The sequence below is a fragment of the Schistocerca americana genome, chromosome 2 (genome assembly GCF_021461395.2).
Source record: "Schistocerca americana isolate TAMUIC-IGC-003095 chromosome 2, iqSchAmer2.1, whole genome shotgun sequence".
Classification (NCBI taxonomy): domain Eukaryota; kingdom Metazoa; phylum Arthropoda; class Insecta; order Orthoptera; family Acrididae; genus Schistocerca; species Schistocerca americana.
In genome coordinates, this window is record NC_060120.1 from 873151232 (window position 1) to 873171482 (window position 20251).

Genomic DNA, 20251 nt, shown 5'->3' on the forward strand with positions numbered 1-20251 from the left:
AGCCGTGCCCAGTGGCCGAGCAATTTGAGGCGCTACGTCACGGATTGCGCGGCCCCTCCCGCCTGAGACTCGAGTCCTCCATCGGGGATGGGTGCGTGTTGTTCTTAGCATAAGTTAGTTTAAGTAGTGTGTGAGTCTAGGGACCGATGACCTCAGGAGTTTGGTCCCTTAGGAATTCACACACATTTGACATATGACATATGTATTTAATAAACAATAGGAAAATTTAGGCTTCTGGAGACAGCAGTACCCCACTACGATCTCTATGTGTTGGTCTTAACGCTCTTCCCTATGGCGTCAGATACGTCTTCAATAAACGACAGGAAAACTTAGGCGTTTGGTGACAGCAGTACACTACTACAAACTTTATGCGTTGGTCTCAACGCTTTTCTTTCAACAGACGAATAGCAGATATTCAGTAGCGCTTGAGCCAGATACTTCACTTCTACGACGAGCTGCTCTGGTTTACAAATCTTACTGACTCTCTATTTGCAGACGTTTCTATAGCGCTACACTATTGCTGCGGATAGTAATTTGAATCCCAATGCAAGTAACGGTCCGTTCGTGAGGGCCCAAGCTACCATTTTCTTTCATGCAGACTAGTACACACAGAATTTTCATTCAAGTTACATTGATTTGCCATTTGCCTCTCCCTCCTTGACGAGCAGAATCTTAGTACCATTTTTAAGGCGTTTATGAAGACAGCCTAATTTCTCTTTGCCATTGTCCCAACAACACGAAGGTATAGTCTACGTATAGGAGCAAGACGTTCGTTCTTTTTGACGGCAATTCTCTGTGCCTGTTCTTAGACTTTTTCCATAAAGACGTTTGCTGGAATTGAGCTTAAGGAGCTCGCAAAGGCCTTGTTGTACCGAATGTGAACTTATTCGCCTTAGCACAGACAAAATTTAAAACCACTGTGAGCTCCGGTTGCTGATAGACACAGACCAGGAAAATACTTCGAGCCTCACATACTTTTAACCTGCAGGGAATTTGCGGAACTACACACACTCCGTATGCTGCATATTTAAAAATTCATTCTGGAAAGTGTTTCATCCTTTGAAAACAATGTGCGCATATTGTTAATAAACTTTTTTTGACTAGAAAACTGTTAACACTTTATTACATAAATACAAAATCTGTAGGTAGTAGGTGCTTTTACTTCTGCGCCATTTTCTTAAAGCCCTCACGTAATTCTTTCAGGCTTTCTCCGTATTTTGGGTGGGAACTTTCAACTCGTGGAAGCCACTCCTTGATGTTGGGCTGCTTCGTAGGGTCAATTCCACTTTCTGGAACAAACTGAAATTAGAGGTAACATCAGCATCCAAATAATTGTTGAACATACGTATTTTGGTTGTCTAAATTAAATAATTTTTCTTAGTTTCATAGAAATTGTGGCTGATGGTGTCACTCAAACTTTAAGGATATTTCTGCTGAACTAAAGCGAGAAAGTTTCGACGACATCATTTTATGCAACCCCTCAGGGCGTTTGAAATCAAAATTAACTATTTCTTATTAGATAGGTTGTTCGTATGTTCTTAACTTTTTAAAAGTTGAATTGATAGCTTTACGTTACCTCTAATGCCGACAAAGAATTGGCGACCGCACATTCAGCAAGTGTGATCTTGTCCCCTGCCAGCCACTGTTTGCCATCCAGCGTTCGGTTTAGAGTTTCCAGACCTTCATTTACTTTATCGATGCTGCCGGTATCCACCTGTTCGCCATAAAATTTTGGCCGCTGTCGACAGGAAATTAACGTAAATGCAGATCTCAGGAAGTGCAACGATATAGTAAGAACGTGGGTTCTAAAAAGAACAAGACATAAAAGGAAACTGAAGGTACACAAAATGAGATAGAGAAGGTGGAAATGCATCAATAATGCACCATTTACTTTACACATCATGTCCACACAATCAACCACGTAACCGAAACTATTAAAATTGTAATCAAAGACGTGTTAAGTAATCCAAATAATGAGATAATTACTGTGCTTACAGCATAGCAAGTATGTTCTCGCACAAAATAATCACATGCGATAAAACATTCTTCTGAAATGCGAGTGGTTCAAGGGGAAATTTGTTTTTTTTTTCACAAGGAAAAATCTAAGTTTAAAAAAAAAATACTTAATGAGGAAATTCAATATGAGCCCTTCTCTTCTAATACAACTTCCCTTTTTTCATGCAGAGTCGATTCAATCTTAAAGATCAGTAGTGCAAAACAAACTATGCGAACAAACTACAACTTTAATTAGGTTGTGCCCCACCGCTACTACGAAATGAATACTTCTAAAGTAATTCTGAGATCAATTATGAAACCTGCACTGCACCATCTAAAGACCGAGACTTGAACAAGTGAACCTAGTGACTATCGACTTCCAGCAAGCAGGAGGGGGCATGAGGCCGTGTTCCGATGAAGCCCGTTTTTCGAGTCTTTGCTCAAAATAGATTACCCGCGATTTGTGCGCGTCACGTGACTGCGTGTAAGCCAGCCGCCAATCGCATAGCGAGTGGGTTGGTGATGTCAGTGACAATGTGGCTGCGGCGAGTGTGTTGTCCTAAAATACTTAGCATGAACCAGATTGCGCATGTTCACAGAGAGGCGATTGTTGTATCGGTTGCTAACTTGACAGTGAACATTCAGTTCCACATTCGACAGGTTACTCTGCAGTTGTAATAAATGATCTGAAGATGGGCAGCTGGTTCGAATCCAGTCACATGAAAATAAAGGAGAGATATTTGGCCACTGAATTTGGGCACTTTTTTAAAATTACGGTCATTTATCGAAAGGCAACCATGGAATTAAAAATAAAAGTATGTTATTACTCCTTTCCTCATTTTGACGATACTAAACAAAAATAGAATGTGATTCAGTTTTTTGTATGAAAGGCAATAATGTAATACTTAGGGCAACACTGAAAATTCTGTTGTACAAATCTTGATCAAAAAAGAGCCTCTGATGGACAAGGATACGTTTGTTTACATCCTTCGTGTAGAGACTGTCATCCTTCACGTACTTTGAGATGAGGTACATGGCAATAGCACGGTTGTTAACAGACCACCAAGTTATTAGAAACATACAGGCTAAGACATAAATTCTATGATGTCACTGTACATTGGCACACATAGTGAGATCATGGTGTTAATTTATTACGTCTGTATGATTCCCTACCGAATATCTAAACAAACATTCTGTTTGTCTCTCTGAAGGCGAGAAGTTCCATACAACGCGTTTCATCAGCAAACTTTAGGTTAGCAATGCTATCACCTTTATGGTAAGTGTAGCCACAACTACAATTACCTCAATACAGTAAGCGGTCTAAGAAGTGAACTGGTGTTGACAAAGAGGCCTATGCTGCAACTATCTGCTGATTACGTGCCTCAGCTGGAAACCAGTGAAATTATTTATACATTACATCTTCTTAGTGTGCTGTAACTGATGTATCAATAACTTGCATCAGGCACAATACCTGCAATCATTAGTGAATGATTCGGTATATATCTAAACAAGATTTTCGGCAAATGACAGTCTGTAGAGGGAAAGGTAATTGTTTGACACTTTCAGTTCTTGACCAGAGACGGAATTTTTGTCTGCCTGTTAGTATATTAAACAAAGACCTTTGTGTTTGCTGCACGAGGAGAAACGCCGTTGGTCAGACAGTGGTGGATCGCTAGACTCTGCTTGTTGTGAGGCATAAATGATCTGAAGATGCTCTTTATCGTCTTTAAATGGAAGAGGGTAGAATTGGACGAATAGTGGGTACACTACAACTAATTTTTAGTACTGTTTCTTCTAGAATATTTAATGTCTCAAAAGACAAACCTCTGTATTTATTACACTTGGGATAATTAGATATCATCTTCTTTCTTACTTTTCATATGTTTAAAGAAATGAGATTTTGCAAGACGTCGCTCTTGATAGTTATGTTTCATTTAGATATGACTAGTAATATTGTGATGGTTTCATAGATGGTACTATTAGTACTTAATTCTGAGAATTGCTTAGTGTGCTTTATCTTGTTAGGTGAATCGAATAAAACATTTTTCTTAAGTACATGGAGAGATAAACTAGTTAAAACGAAGTTTAAAATTAAACAGTATATGTTATTGCGTTAGGTAAGTTAAAATAAAGTAGAGATAAAACCGTAATGGAGGGTACACAACACGTAACTAGATAATTGATAATGTTACATTACTAACAGAAGTATTACCAGTATACTTGCTGTATAGATCCTCGAAGAACCAGTTATGGTTGGTTGCCGGTTAGATGCTGTCGGGAATGTATGATTGAAGCTCCTCTGTACCATAAAAGCTCTTCGTACACAACGCTTTGCTTGGTATTGCATGGTGATATACTGGCATAACGTCAGCCTCTTGACTTCGAGGATTATGCCCGTTCTTTATTGCATTCATTTCTTCTTAGTGGTCTATATTTTTGTAGAAAGTCCTTAGCGGGTACTTCAAGATACTTCTATTCGCGAATATATGTTTTCTGTTTGGATAGACTATCTGCAGTTTTGATCAAACACATTTTAGCTAGCCGTGTATTTCTTCGAATTTCTGTCAGTAGCTCTACTATTAGGCCTGCTACAGGATGACACATTTTTCCGACGTTGACGATCTTTAGCAATTCAGGAGCTGGTTTAGAATCATATAGACCTTCTATAGTTTCCCCCTTTTTTTTAATCTAAAACCAATACCTGGAATCTTGATGGTAGCTAATGTGAGGTTTCTTTCTCATCAAACATGTTTCACTGCTTCATATATATATAACATTAGACCAACTTTCACATACGTGCCTTCTCTAAGATCCTTCAATCATAAATGTTACAGCTTTCTTTGTATTGACAGAGTATGACGAAACTGGAATTAAGATTTAAGTTCTTCGAGTTTATTTTTTGCGCCTGTTTCGCTCTAATGCACCGTATGTTCTTCTTTATAAAGCTCTGTGTTTGGTACTGCTTACCAGACACTTTCCTTATTTTTCAGAATAGTTAAAGGACTTGGAGCTTCTGCCTACTACCTCAGTTTATCCATAGAGTTTTCATATTTATCATTTTGTAATTTGTGCATGCGGTTCATTACTTGGTAACATGTAAGTATTTCAGTTAACCGTCGTGAACTGTAAAAGCCATACAAGATTTTTTCTAGTACACTGGCCACACTGAACAAGAACTATACCACAAACGTTGTTACCGAAACGCAAAGTAAACATTAATATATTTTTTCTGTTTAATGTTGTTTTTCATCAGTATCCCAGTGACACCTGTGAGCTGAGGATTACACGACGGGTGGTCGGTACTGTTGGGTCTTCTTGGTCTGTTCGGGCAGAGTTTAGTTTTAGTTCATCAGTATCAGACGTACTTCTCACAAATCTTGTGTTGTCTTTCTCCATCTCAGTCAGTCGTTGGCTAACGGTCACTAAAGATTTGATACATAATTGTAACTAATAATTAATGCTTACCTTTCAGCAAGATACAGGCCATTGTATTCCAGTGCAGGAATGGTATGCTGAGGAAATATCTGAAATGATCGAGAAATATGTAGTATTTATGTTTGCGTAAGTATTACCTAAGACGACACCGACACTAAAAGGTGAACTAAGAAAGAAAGCATACAATTCAGTTATTTATAAATTCTTTGCGTGAATCTTCATATCATAAAAAGGAAACATAACAATGACAATTTCCGATTTTTGTATTCATTGCAGCGTTTGTGATCTTCATAAGTGACAGAATGTTATACTGACGGATACGAACTGACCTCCAGATGCCACGGTGGATTATGTGCTACGCTACTCATACTTGACTCATTTGCCGTAAGATATATAACTCACGTATGAGCAACGGAACTTGATGTAGCAGTCATGTTGAAGAGAAAACTGTAGTTCGAGATGTCAGTCGACCAAGAAGTCATTTGCATGACTTTCCCACACAGATAAGATAATATACGATATTTCAGTATATTTTATGACGGCCATTTCATCGGACCGAGACGTATATCACACTTCGTCTCGGAAGCTACATGGGCTCAGAGGATTTCACAGGTATGCCATGAGTACGTGAACCACAGTGAATTCGTTGCTATCAGGATGAAACGATGTGGTCAATACAACGTGTATGCCTTGGTTGTGGTAATCCTTGAATTATGTTTGCAACGGCGGATGCAAGAGCTACCGACCAACAACTACTTCCTAATTCATGAAGCGAACGCCCAAATTCAGTCTAGATTTCACCAATGTGTATTACAGGAGCCTTCGCACAACACTTTTTATTAACATGAAATATTGTAACCAGCGAAGGTGATAGGGGCACAGACGTCGACTGCGAAACGACGGAAGTTCGCAAAAAGCGCCCAGCCAGAGGGAACCACTTCAGCGGAACACTTATCGACGTCACGGAGGTCGGTCTGCGATGGAAACACCGAAAGGCGCACAACTCGTACCGCGTGGGCTGATCACAGGGTGCAAGAAAGTACGGTATAAGCGAAGTAGCCGAACGGACCTTGTCCTTTCCCAGAGCAATTTTAACAGACACCCACTTCTTTATTTCTATATTTCCTGTCAGATTTTACTGGCTCCTATATATCCCTTGGCGACTTCAGGGCTCCTCTCCCTCCCCATCTTGACCTTGACCTGACCTCCATCCTAGCTACGAATTACGCGAACCCCATATTTCCTTACTTTCTCCCACTTTATACTTATCCCCACAACCCTACCAACCTGTAGCCAGTAGCCCCATCAATACCAACTACCCGAAAAAAATCAATATGCTTTCTTTCTATTACTCTTCCGAAATGCTGGTCTCCCGTACGAGGGTAATAAGGACATTTTTTAACTTCCTCGCAAGTAATTTTTTAAAAATTTTCTTACAAAGTTTTCCTATGTGTCTCTGTAAATGACATCACTTCAAAGCGTCCTTACATGTATTTTTAAAAAACGTTACACAACCCAGCTTTTAAAGTTTTTAACCCACATTTGCACCAAATTCTTTTGGCTGAAATGCAGAATATTATTCCGCTGCCAGCCCATCGTTGTCCCATGGGATGAGGGAATGAAATTACAATAAAGAAATAAAAATCGGAACTGGCTACTTAAGGTTAAATATCCAAGGTGAATCACCTAAAACTTACACCGCAAATATTGCGGAAATGGAAAGTGCTATTGACGTGCAGTTGTCAAACAACGAAAGGTAGGCAGGGCTCTTGTTGTTAGCCTATCAACAGGTTGTAATAATACGACGAAAGCGCATTTCTTGTGTAAACATACACTTTTAAATTAGACAGTGGAAGTTGACTTTAACGAAATAAAAGTAGAGCTAGTTACAATGTTAGTGGTGATTGTTGCAGGATTCTAGTGGGAGTGTTTTACGAGATACCGTATTTTGAAAAGTTCTCACACCGACGATTTACAGTACCTGTGTAGCACACTAAAGAGCAGCACAAGTGCGTATGCTCGTTACGTGGATTCTGACTAGTATCGAGACAACTGACCATAGTACGTTGTGTTCAAAATGACTACCGGCAGTGACAATACACGCTTCCAATCTGATACGGAATGACTGATGCACACCCCTAGCATTTCAGCGGAGATGTCCGAGTAGGCTCCAGTAATACGTCGTTACATATCACCAGGCGTAGTTGGTATGTCCTCGTAGACAGCGTCTATCAGCTTTCGAGACAGAAAAATGTCTACAAGCGTCAAAACTATGGAACAGGCCGGCCTCTGCATCCAATCCAACGATTTGGAAACAATTCATTAAGACCTACTGTAGCACGTTCTGCACTATGGATTGTACAGCCATCATGTTGGTACCACAGGTTCCTTCTAGACTGCAGAGGAACATGTTCAAGCATCCTTAGAAGATGGTCTGTTAGGAGGATGCGATACGTGTGCGCGTTCAGTGTTCCGTCTATGGACCACGGGCCTATGCGCTGATAGGTCACAATTCCACACCACACGTTTACACTCCGCGGACGCTGACGTCCCGCCTGACTAAGCGAACTGGGGTTGTCAAAAAATGGTTCAAATGGCTCTGAGCACTATGGGACTTAACATCTGTGGTCATCAGTCCCCTAGAACTTAGAACTACTTAAACCTAACTAACCTAAGGACAGCACACAACACCCAGCCATCACGAGGCAGAGAAAATCCCTGACCCCGCCGGGAATCGAACCCGGGAACCCGGGCGTGGGAAGCGAGAACGCTACCGCACGACCACGAGATGCGGGCTGGGGTTGTCAGCAGACCAACAGTGCATGTTTCGGCGGGTTAACTGGCCATGATTCGTAAATGTCGCTTCACTAAACAAGACACCTGATATATCTGGAGTGTCCTGTCTTATTGACCAAGTACAGAAGTTACTATGATTTTCATAATCGTGGCCATGTAGCTCTAGATGGAGAGAGATGGAACCTATGTAGATGGAGAATGCGTGGGATACTTGCCTGACTCTGTCACTTCCTCGTGCGATTGCGCGGGAACTAACGTCCGAGTCAGCTGCAACAGCAGCAAGAGCATTAATTTCTCCCTCTTCTGCCGTCACTCGTTTCCTTCTATTAACGTTGTCTAGCTGTTACACTACCACTTTCACGTAACTGGTTGATGAGGTTGATAAATAACTGCCGTGATGGTGACGTCTGTTGGGATATCATCCTGCATACAGCGTGCAAGAACGAACTGCATTCTTCCTACAGTCTCTACAGGGTGGTACAAAAAGGTACAGCCAAACTTTCAGGAAACATTCCTCACACACAAATAAAGAAAAGATGTTATGTGGACATGTGTCCGGAAACTCTTAATTTCCATGTTAGAGGTCATTTTAGTTTCGTCGGTATGTACTGTACTTCCTCGATTCACCGCCAGTTGGCCCAATTGAAGGAAAGTAATGTTGACTTCTGTGCTTGTGTTGACATGCGACTCATTGCTCTACAGTACTAGCATCAAGCACATCAGTACGTAGCATCAACAGGTTAGTGTTCATCACGAATGTGGTTTTGCAGTCAGTGCAATGTTCACAAATGCGGAGTTGACAGATGCCCATTAGTAGTATGGATTAGCACGGGGCAATAGCCGTGGCGCGGTACGTTTGTATCGAGACAGATTTCCAGAACGAAGGTGTCCCGACAGGAAGACGTTAGAAGCAATTGATCGGCGTCTTAGGGAGCACGGAACATTCCAGCCTATGACTCGCGACTGGGGAAGACCTAGAACGACGAGGACATCTGCAATGGACGAGGCAATTCTTCGTGCAGTTGACGATAACCCTAATGTCAGCGTCAGAGAAGTTGCTGCTGTACAAGGTAACGTTGACCACGTCACTGTATGGAGAGTGCTACGGGAGAACCACTTGTTTCCGTACCATGTACAGCGTGTTCAGGCACTATCAGCAGCTGTTTGGCCACAACGGGTACACTTCTGCGAATGGTTCATCCAACAATGTGTCAATCCTCATTTCAGTGCAAATGTTCTCTTTACGGATGAGGCTTCTTTCCAACGTGATCAAATTGTAAATTTTCACATTCAACTTGTGTGGGCTGACGAGAATCCGCACGCAGTTGTGCAATCACGTCATCAACACAGATTTTCTGTGAACGTTTGGGCAGGCATTGTTGGTGATGTCTTGATTGGGCCCCATGTTCTTCCACCTAAGCTCAATGGAGCACGTTATCATGATTTCATACGGGATACTCTACCTGTGCTGCTAGAACATGTGCCTTTACAAGTACGACACAACATGTGGTTCATGCACGATGGAGCTCCTGCACATTTCAGTCGAAGTGTTCGTACGCTTCTCAACAACAGATTCGGTGACCGATGGATTGGTAGAGGTGGACCAATTCCATGATCTCCACGCTCTCCTGACCTCAACCCTCTTGACTTTCATTTATGGAGGCATTTGAAGCTCTTGTCTACGCAACCTCGATACCAAATGTAGAGACTCATCGTGGTCGTATTGTGGACGGCTGTGATACAATACGCCATTCTCCAGGGGTGCATCAGCGCATCAGGGATTCCACGCGACGGAGGGTGGATGCATGTATCCTCGCTAACGGAGGACATTTTGAACATTTCCTGTAACAAAGTGTTTGAAGTCACGCTAGTACGTTCTGTTGCTGTGTGTTTCCATTCCATGATTAATGTGATTTGAAGAGAAGTAATAAAATGAGCTCTAACATGGAAAGTAAGCGCTTCCGGACACATGTCCACGTAACATATTTTCTTTATTTGTGTGTGAGGAATGTTTCCTGAAAGTTTGGCCGTACCTTTTTGTAACACCCTGTACACACTATGATCATGTCGGCTGTCTCTGCGCTGGTAAATTCCATATCCCCCGCACAACTTACTGCTTTGACTGTCACACTCTAACTTAACTAGGAAGTCGCAGTGCACTCAAGGAACACACAAGCACACTGCAAGCAAACATAACAACATCGTACCTAGCAACTACTAAAGTTAAATGGCACAAACAAGTATCGGTGCGGTAATTTTTCAAAATACGGTATATCGTAAACGACCCATACTAGAATCCTGCAACAGACACCACTCACATTCTAAAGCACCCCACTTTTAGTTTGTCGGAAGCGAAGACGTCGCACCGTTTCCGGCCAAGAGGAGACGTTGCAAGTCGAGGAGGACGTACCCGTCGACCAGCACGAGGCCTCAGAACCCGCTACTGCTGACGAAGACGTAATGAGCGCGGAGACATCTATCGGTGTGTCTGCGCCCCGTGCTGACGCTGAACTACATCATGAACGTCTCACAGGCGACACTACACCACGCACAATTACGACATCTTCTGCAGACAAAATGGACGATACACCAGTTTCTGCTTCCACGGCGTGGCACGAGGAGGAGGTCACGGAGCAGGAGCCGTTACGGGAACGCAGGTGACCACTCAGAATGACATCGTCCGCGCATTCGTCGAGCACAACCGTCGTACTTATAGTGATGACGACGCTGAAACTGCAGCAGACGACTCCAATTTGAATTACGTCACGCGTACCCTCCCCCACACGGAGGCGGATGCTTTGACAGTGGCGGTCACGCTAGACGAAGTCAACAACGCAATCGCCAAGGGTGCAGTCAACAGATCGCCCGGCGTTGACGGCTTATCGATTGAGTTTTACCGTAACTTTCGGGACCTCATGGCCCCACGGTGGACGACTATGTATCAAGAACTGATAACATCTGACCAAGCAATCCCACCCGCCTTCGCTGAGGGCATCATTATACCAGTCCACAAACCAGCCCGTGGTTCGATGGTCACGAGTTACAGACCGCTCACCCTCCTGAATGCCGATTACAAGATTTTCGCGCGCTTACTGGCAATGCGGCTCCGAACTACACTCCCTCATATCCTCTCGCCAGAACAAACGACGCCTGGCGGACAGATTAACATACAGACTGCCACAGGGGAATGCCGCGACTTAATTGCGATAGCGGCGGCCTGCAGGCTCCGGGCGGCGGTCGTCGCTATAGACTTCGACAGCGCCTTCGATAAAGTGCGTCATCGTTTCCTGTTTTCGGTGGCAGCCCGAATGGGCATCCCCCCTCCGTTTCTCGACGTCATCCGGCGTCTTTACGACAGTGCCAGTTCACGTGTCCAAGTCAATGGACGTATAGCAGGGCCGGTACCTATCTGCCGTTCGATACGGCAGGGGTGCCCCCTCTCTACCCTCCTGTATGCTATTGCCCTTGAGCCCCTTATTGGGGGCTTGACGACCAAGCTCTCTGGCCTCACCCTACGCCAACACACTTTTCGCTGTCGGGCATATGCTGATGACCTCCTCCTCCTCATTCGCTCCGGCTCTGAGGTTCGGGATGTCCTCGAATTGATTACCCGTTATGGGGCTGCCGCTGGCAGTGCCATGAATGTCGCCAAATCTTCTGCAATGCACATTGGACGAGGCCTCCAGGAGGGTGAAGTGGCACCACTGCCGCTTGTGCGGACTTTCCGGTACCTGGGCATTACCTTTACCCCCACGGTCACACGCACGGCGGCAACGAATTTCCGTCGCCTGTTACACGTCATCCGCAACGACGTCCGCCAGAACCTCTTGCGCCGCCAGGACACACTTCAACGGGTTGCGTTTATTAATCTTTATGTGGCATCAAAATTGGTTCACATCGCGCAAGTTCTCCCTCTGCCAACTGCAATTGGGCGCAACCTTCAGGCGGCTTTTGGCTATTATCTCATGGCTGGTTCAATGTTTAAAGTCCGTTATGAGACACTTACCCTGCCCCCACGGTATGGTGGCGTCGGGCTCGTCAATGTCCGTATGCGAGCTCCAGCCTTGTACATGAGTACCATGAGAAAACAGTGGATGGGCCAGGGTACATCTCTAACACGCAGCTTGCTTGAGGTCCTCCTACCTGCTTCCACCTCACCACCCGTGTCTGTCGGCCATATCGTGCCGCATTTGTCCCATATTTCGACCTTTTTCGTCGACTACAGTTACATACATACCAGTCTCCCAGATACACGCCCACCTAGGACTAAGGATTTTTACAGCCTGTTGCTGTGCTGTGTTCCCCGGAATGTGATGGAGACCAAACACCCCTCCATCCAGTGGCCCATAGTGTGGACTACCGTCCACCAGCTCTTTCTCCCTACGAACGTCCGGGCACTGTGGTATCACATAGTCAACAGGAAATTTGCCACGAAGCAGCGCCTGCACAACATTGGCTTGTCAGAATCCCCTCTTTGTCTCCTTTGCCAGCAACTGGACACTGATGAACACCGTCTGACATGCGCCTCATCGCAAGATGTATGGCGCTTCGTGCAGCAAATCATTGCCTGCTATCTCCGGGTGCCACCAGACACAGTCGAGCCTCGAATGTTTCTATACCCGGAGGACCGACATTTTCCCGCCGCCAAATGTCATGCTATTACGTGGGTCAAAGGGTGGGCGGTTGCTTATCTCTTTAATGAGGGACCTAAATCCCGCCTCGACTTCTGGACCTATTTACGAACAGCCCATGCAGCTCTCGAAAACACGCCACGTTACCGAACATTATTTGTTAACTATCTTCGAGCGGTCTTTGTTCGACCTCCACTGATTGGGGGGTGCCTGGCACAGAGGGCACCCACCCCTCCTCCCCCGGCGGTGTCTGAGTTTCAACCGCCTGCGATCTATTCTACTTCTGACCTCCGCGGATGGGAGAGCGCGTCGCAGATTGCGCGGATTTTATTTCTTTTTGCTTTTCCTTTTTCCTTTCTTTTTCTTTACCTAGAATTTATATTTCTTTTCTCTTTCGCATATGTGTTCCCATAATTTCATGCTATTAGTGAATATTACAAAAACACATGCAAATAAATAACTAACAATGCCTTCCCCTACTGTTGATTCCTGTTTCTCCCACTCCCCTAAGTACCACAGGCTCGGTGGTGGTGAGAGGGACACTGTGGCCAGGCCTCAGGTTTCGACCCCTGCCCACTTTGCCCCCCGAGCCCCCACCGGTCAAAAAAAAAAAAAAAAAAAAAATACCCCCTCGACCTAAAAAAAAAAAATGGGCAGCGTGACGGACTTGCATCCTGAGGGGCCGGGTTCGATTCCCGGTTGGGTCGTGAATTTTCTCCGCTCAGGGAGCGAGTGTTGTGTTGTCTTCATCGTCATTTCATCCCCATCCGGCGCGCAGGTCGCCCAATGTGGCGTCGAATGTAATAAGACCTGCACCAAGGCGACCGGACCTGTCCTGAAAGGGGCCTCCCGGTCAATGACGCCAAACGCTCATTTCCATTACCACAGTGCATCTGGATCAGCAATTTGAGCAGTTGAGCAGCAGTTGGCACCACAGTGACACAACGAACTGCTACAAATCGTTTACTTCAAGAACAGCTCTGAGCAAGATGCCCTGTATTGTGCATGTCACTGACCAAAAATCGGGTCCGTGCGAGGCTGCAGTGATGACAAGCGACGGCTCTTTCGAGGGCAGGGTCGAGGTCTCTTTTCTGATGAAAGCTGGTTCCGCCTCGGTGCCAGCAATGGCTGTGTGTTGGTTATGAGGAGGTCAGTTGAGGACCTCCAACCAACCTGTCTCTGTGATGGACACACTGGACCTGTACGTGGAGTTATGGTCTGGGGTGCGATTTCGTATAACAGCAAGAGCACTCTCGTGGTTATCTCCTGCACCCTGACTGCAAATTTGTATGTTCGTCTGGTGATTCGACCTGTTGACCTGCCATTCATGAACCGTATTCCAGGGGGTGTCTTTCAACAGGATAAGGCTCGTCCACATACCGCGGGTGTAACTCTACAGATTGTCGACACATTGCTTTGGGCTGTTAGATTATCACATCTGTTAGATTATCACATCTGTTTAAACACATATGGGACAACTCCAGCGTCTTTCACAACCATCATTAACCGTCCCTGTATTGACCGACGAAGTGCAAAAGGCATGGATCTCCATGGCACGAACTGACATTCGGCACCTGTACAACACATCCACATACATTTCCATGCTTGGATTCAACACTCTGGCGGCTACTTCGGTTATTAATGTAGCACCATTTTACATTTAATGGCTTATCTTCCGCTTACAATGACCTGTGATCTTGCAAATTTAACCACTTAAATATGGTACCTAGACAAATGTATTCCCGAAATTTTATTATTCTCCATTAATTACTTTTTGGTGTTGCGATATTTTTATCGTCACTGTACGTCAGATAGTGTACGTCTGAAGTGTCTCTGTTTCTTGTCAATAAACGCTGCGCACTGCCGAACTGGGCAAGAAAATCTAGGGATTCATCAGGAAAATTATGCATTCACAAATTGACAGAGGACGCTAGAATGTGAGGAAGTCTGCTCGATAGATAAGTTACGTTTTGATACAAGGCGACGGCGCTCTATGAGTATGTCCAGAGAACAGTGAGGCGATCGTTCTTGTAGCATCTTTAAAGGATGTTTATGTGGAATCAATCTGCAGCAGGATTTTATAAATCCCGAGAGAAGCAGTTGTTATCATTTATTTAACAAATTGGTTTTTGTTGTTCGGCACATACATGTTATTTTCAAATTTGAAAATGCAATGTACAGTGAAAAGGCTGCTGCGCTCATTAGAGGTGAAAGGGGTGGAGACAGCGCGCTATTTGGCCAGTTCTTCGTGAGTAGGTGCGAATGAGTCCCTGTGAGGCCGTTACAGTAGTTTCCAGTGATTCCGCTCACGCGTTTCTCCTCAAAGCGGTGAAAATTTCCTGGTAAAATAACTTATTTGCGCAAAATGCTATTGGAGTTTTGAATATGTATCTGTCCGAATGTTACAGAGCGACAATTTGCAGAAATTAATAGACACAGTGAATTGATGAGTAATAAACCCCGTCCTCTCATGTAACCTATGTTTGAATAGTCGCTTCTTTATTAATTAATAAAATGAGCTTGTATCGTTTCTCGAGTCCAACTATATTTTTATCACTATCTGAATGCACTCCAACTACAGATACACCACAATTTGAATGCAGTGTTGACAAATTGGGAAATAACAGTGACTCAAACCCAACTACTATCCCTGAAAGGCCACTGACTCCTTGATAATCAAGTCTGATACGTATCGTAAATTGCAATAAAGATAAGATTGACATACAGTAGAAGAAGATACCATTAGTTTAAACCTTCAGCAGTGAACAATGTTAATATTCTCGTTTCTCGAATAGCAAGTAGCGAAGGACAGTAGCTGCGTATCGGACTGCTGTATCTCTGATGAATACTGATCTCTTATGTGTTCGAGAAAGCAACTGTTAAGGAACTACCCTGACCTCTGTCCGATCGTCCGCGCTCTGATGACGTCGTTTTTACCTGACAGATATTTGGATCCTTATCCTTGGAGTTGCTCGGTCCCTCCTAATAAGGAACTACCCTGACCTCTGTCCGATCGTCCGCGCTCTGATGACGTCGTTTTTACCTGACAGATATTTGGATCCTTATCCTTGGAGTGGCTCGGTCCCTGGTAATATTAATAGCTCATAGCGCTGTTCTCTTATCCTCTGTCTATCATTACGACGCTATAGCTTATGACTTTCTCTTCGCTGAGGATGAGAGAGCTCTCTTATTTTGCTTTAGGACGGAAAACTATCCTAAAAGTCAGAAGAGTCATTGAGCTAGTTAGTGGTATAGGAAAGAAGATGGAAACGGTAAACCATTCTATTTAAATCCCATAGAAAATTGTATAATGTATTCTCCTTACCTGAAATCAGTCAGACTAGCACCTAACCGACTCTCCGGCGGACATAGCATTACAAGAAGTTTCATACAAAATTTAAAACAAAAAACGAGCAAATCGACTGCAAACATAGGATGTGAGGTAATTACAAAGTAGAGCACTAGAGAATGTGAAGAAACAGACAGATTAATAATTGGCGTATTAGGTATCGGAGAAAAGAGTTCGTAAGACGCTCAAGTATCCAGATATGTAGATTTCATATTGGAAAAAAGCCTTGTAGTCAAGTGTAGAATAGATGGGGATGGGGTGACAGATCAATCATGGCCCAGTTAAAAAAGAACTGAACGAAAGGATACATTGCTAATACAGGCGTATATACCCACATCTTCAAGGACACAAGGGCGCGAGAGAACTACGAACAAATACAGCAGTGATAGACAAACTTTCTTGCTCAAGAGCCAGTACTGACATTTTGAGGTGACTCCTCAGGCCGCATATCTACCGATCTTACTGTCAACCAAGGTACGTTGGTATGCTATGTGACCCCACTACATTAACTATAGCATATGGTGCTAAGTTGGCAGCATTTATACATGTACCTATCGTCAAACGTCGGCACCATTCGTAATACTTTGTGTCGACTGTTCTCCGATTCAGATTGCTGCCACCCTTAAGGATACCAAAGATGTGACAAGGTAATTGCTTGATGAAGTGTTGCTGTTAAGTCCATGTGACCGAATGATTAATTGACTAATAACAGTAACTGTGATTATATTTTTAAAAAACATGTTTGGAGTATTATTTTTCTTCTACACATTGCGTTGTGTTAGAACAGAATTTAATAAAACATTCCTTGCTACAAACATTTGCTGCATTTGGAGAGACCGACTCTATACTTTGCACTCATGTTACATCCGTTTGCTGCTTTTTTCTCTTTTACGAATCATGTTCAAAATGGTTCAAATGGCTCTGAGCACTATGGGACTTAACATCTGAGGTCATCAGTTCCCTAGAACGTAGAACTACTTAAACCTAACTATCCTAAGGACATCACATACATCCATGCCCGAAGCTGGATTCGAACCTGCGATCGTAGCGGTCGCTCGGTTCCAGACTGAAGCGCCTAGAACCGCTCGGCCACACCAACCGGCCTACGAATCAGGAAAACTACACTCTTCAGAAGCTCTTAATGTCAGCTGGCGATTTTGGGTTCACCTGTTAGTTGCCAGATGCATATTACCATAAAAAATACTTGATTAGGGCCGCATTTGGACGGCCACTGAGCTAGGGTGAATGATGAAGATAGTCTGATATTTCTCAGACATTTGAATGCAGCAGTGGATACGATAAATACACAATGCAGTAAGAGTCTATTTTGTTGGGTATAGAAATGAAAGAGGTGAGAAGGTCACTGAATTTTGTTCAAACCAATCACTTGTAGTTACTAACACTCTTTTCCAACCACCAAACAGAAGAACGTATTCTTGTCTAATGCCTGGAAATGGCAAAAGATTCAGATGACCTGAGAATAAATGTATAGATAAAATTAAAAAGAGCAACGCTATCACAGAAATAAGTAAATAGTTTGCCAAAGCGTAAGAGGCTACGTACAGAAGACAAAGTAGGAGCGGTCTTAACGGAAGAAAACTACATAGTTCTTAGATGGAACGACCGTAAGAGGAGATGTATGAAGGACTGCCGAGTCGTGAATTCCAAAGGCAAGAAAAAGAAACAAAATAAGCAGATGAGCTGAGACCGGTAATACTTTGATATTCAACAAAGCTTGAGGGGAGATTAATCCACGGAAAGCTTTAGGAAAGTGCCAATTTTCAGGTGACCTTCTGCAAGGATCAAACTGCTGAGGTCATCGGTCCCTAGACTTACACACTACTTAAACTTACTTAAAATAACTTACACTGTGGACAAACGCACACCCATGCCCAAGGGAGGACTCAAACCTCTGACGCGAAGAGCCGCGCGAACCGTGGCAAGGCGCCCGTGACCGCATGCCTACCCCGCGCGGCCTAGAAGATAAGTATAAGGCAAAAGGCTTATACTCACTATAAAACGACGTATACAAATCAGGAAAGCTACCAGAGTCTGTGAGAAAACTATCCAGATAGCAGACCCTACGACAAAGGAGCTAAAAGAATTTGATGGCTACCCTACATTGAACATTGTGTCATACGCTCCAAAGTATTAACTAAATATCATTAGGTACTATCTATAGAGAAAACAGCTGCTAGATGACTAGCTCATGTTTAGAAGACACATAGAAAAACGAGGAAGTGTTATAACAGTGCACGAGAGTATGTCAAGTACACACATAGAACTATTAATCCCTTTCATTGATATCGAAAAACCGTTTGTCGTGTTTAGAGCCCTCAAAAAACCTTAAAGTATGTTACAGAGACCTAAGATTAATTCACCACTCATATAAAAATCAAACAGCAGTTCTATACTATCACAAAATGAATGAAATGATAAGGAATAATGCAAGAATATGACCTCTCACCACTGCTGTTCAGAATATATGGACAAATAAAAACTATATTTTCAAACTTCTAGTAATCAAAAATACATGTAGATAAACAACTATAGCTAAAAATTGGACCCCCCGTCGAAGGTTCGAGTCCTCCCTCGGGCATGCGTGTGTGTGTGTGTGTGTGTGTGTGTGTGTGTGTGTGTTTTGCCCTCAGCGTAAGTGAGCTTAAGTTAGATTAAGTAGAGCTTAAGCCTAGGGACCGATGACCTTAGCAGTTTGGTCCCATAGTCCTTACCACAAATTTCCAATTTTATCAAGTGGAAGTCAGAGGATGTTATTATGATAGAAAGTAATTGGAATAAGTAAGTAATACTGTTCACAACCTAAAGATTGAGGCAGTACTCAACTGGGGAACGTCCTGTTGTAGTTGGTATGCCCATGCCTTCGAACTGACTTACGCAGACCCAAACCACGGGGCAATTTGGCATTTTTCACGTACACATATCACTGTCATATGCAAAAGAAGACAGAAAAAATCCGACTGCTGTCTCTGTGTTGAACCAGAGAAGTTTGGTCTAATACCTACCAATTTACCCATCGAGACACTTTCTTGCTACAAACTCATTGTTACAATCGCAATGACCTGGCATTTCCACTCTCAATGTCCAAACCGAAATTGAGTCTGTTATCAAGGGACTGTTGAACTTTAGCAAAGATTCCTACTGTTTCAGTGATAAACTTTAAAACTCAAGACAAAGAACACCACGAAATTGTCCCCTGAATCTACACATCTGGAACACACCTCTCATGGCCGCACAGAAAGGAGATCACTAGTGTCACATGGTGATAGCATGTACAGGCTCACTTGGGTCATAACAAAGCATTCCCAGTACTTACTTTCACATCTAAATAAAATAAAAAGTTTGCTTTTATACAGTGTCTCGTGTCTCAAGGTATGTAAAAATTTTTTTGCACTCTGTAAATATACTAATTTTAGTAACAGTTAACACATGTATTACCTTCAACATTTCGGAAGACTTCATGTCAATCTCAGAGTCCATTATATCCACTACGAATACTTTCAGGTCAACTCCGATGATACCAGCCACCAGACGTACCAGACGACTTGGAGGACTCATTGGATGGTCGTAAAGAGTTGGAGGAGCCATTGTCGTACCTAAAAAATTAAGTGAACGTTAAATAAGTAATTTCTACAACGGCAGCCAGATTCCGCAGAAAATTTGCGAGTTTGTATATTGCGTGCTAAAGAGAAAAATGAAACTAGTGATTCTGGTAACAATATATAAAAATTAGGGGCAGATGCTGTGTAGCGTAGTTTGTAGTGGCATCATTAATTGTGGAAAAAGTTTCAGTTTGATTTAAAACTCAGTATCTTTAGTAGTTTGCGACAAGTGAACAACCTCTAAACATACACTAATTATACAGTAAATTATTTTGTAAAATATTATTGAAGTTAGCACCACTGCAGCAATTGTGAGACACACACAAGAGAATGTTTTGTGTACGTCTCATTGAGAAACAACAACTTGATTATTGTTTTAAATTAATAATTATGTTCTTCTCTAGTAATAACTTTTGCCAAAGTGT

At 43.2% G+C, this 20251-nt stretch overlaps 1 protein-coding gene across 1 annotated transcript; it reads right to left on the reverse strand.

Annotated features, from left to right (window-relative positions):
* Positions 1-1158: 1158 nt before the first annotated feature.
* Positions 1159-19812, reverse strand: LOC124593473 (glutathione S-transferase D7-like). Its single transcript, XM_047131930.1, has 6 exons — positions 19663-19812; positions 5461-5519; positions 2908-3043; positions 2233-2235; positions 1577-1738; positions 1159-1299 (listed from the first exon to the last, which is right to left on the reverse strand). Exons 1-6 carry the CDS (start codon positions 19810-19812, stop codon positions 1159-1161), a joined length of 651 nt encoding a protein of 216 aa, XP_046987886.1.
* Between the last annotated feature and the right edge of the window lie 439 nt (positions 19813-20251).

What these genes read in the sequence shown, in the direction of transcription:
- LOC124593473 (XM_047131930.1), bottom strand. Translation starts at nt 19,812, where the DNA reads ATGGCTCCTCCAACTCTTTACGACCATCCAATGAGTCCTCCAAGTCGT. An exon ending in AGTCTTCCGAAATGTTGAAG is followed by an intron (nt 5,520 to 19,662) that starts GTAATACATGTG and finishes CGATCATTTCAG; the next exon opens with ATATTTCCTCAGCATACCAT. An exon ending in GGCCTGTATCTTGCTGAAAG is followed by an intron (nt 3,044 to 5,460) that starts GTAAGCATTAAT and finishes GTCTGTTAACAA; the next exon opens with CCGTGCTATTGCCATGTACC.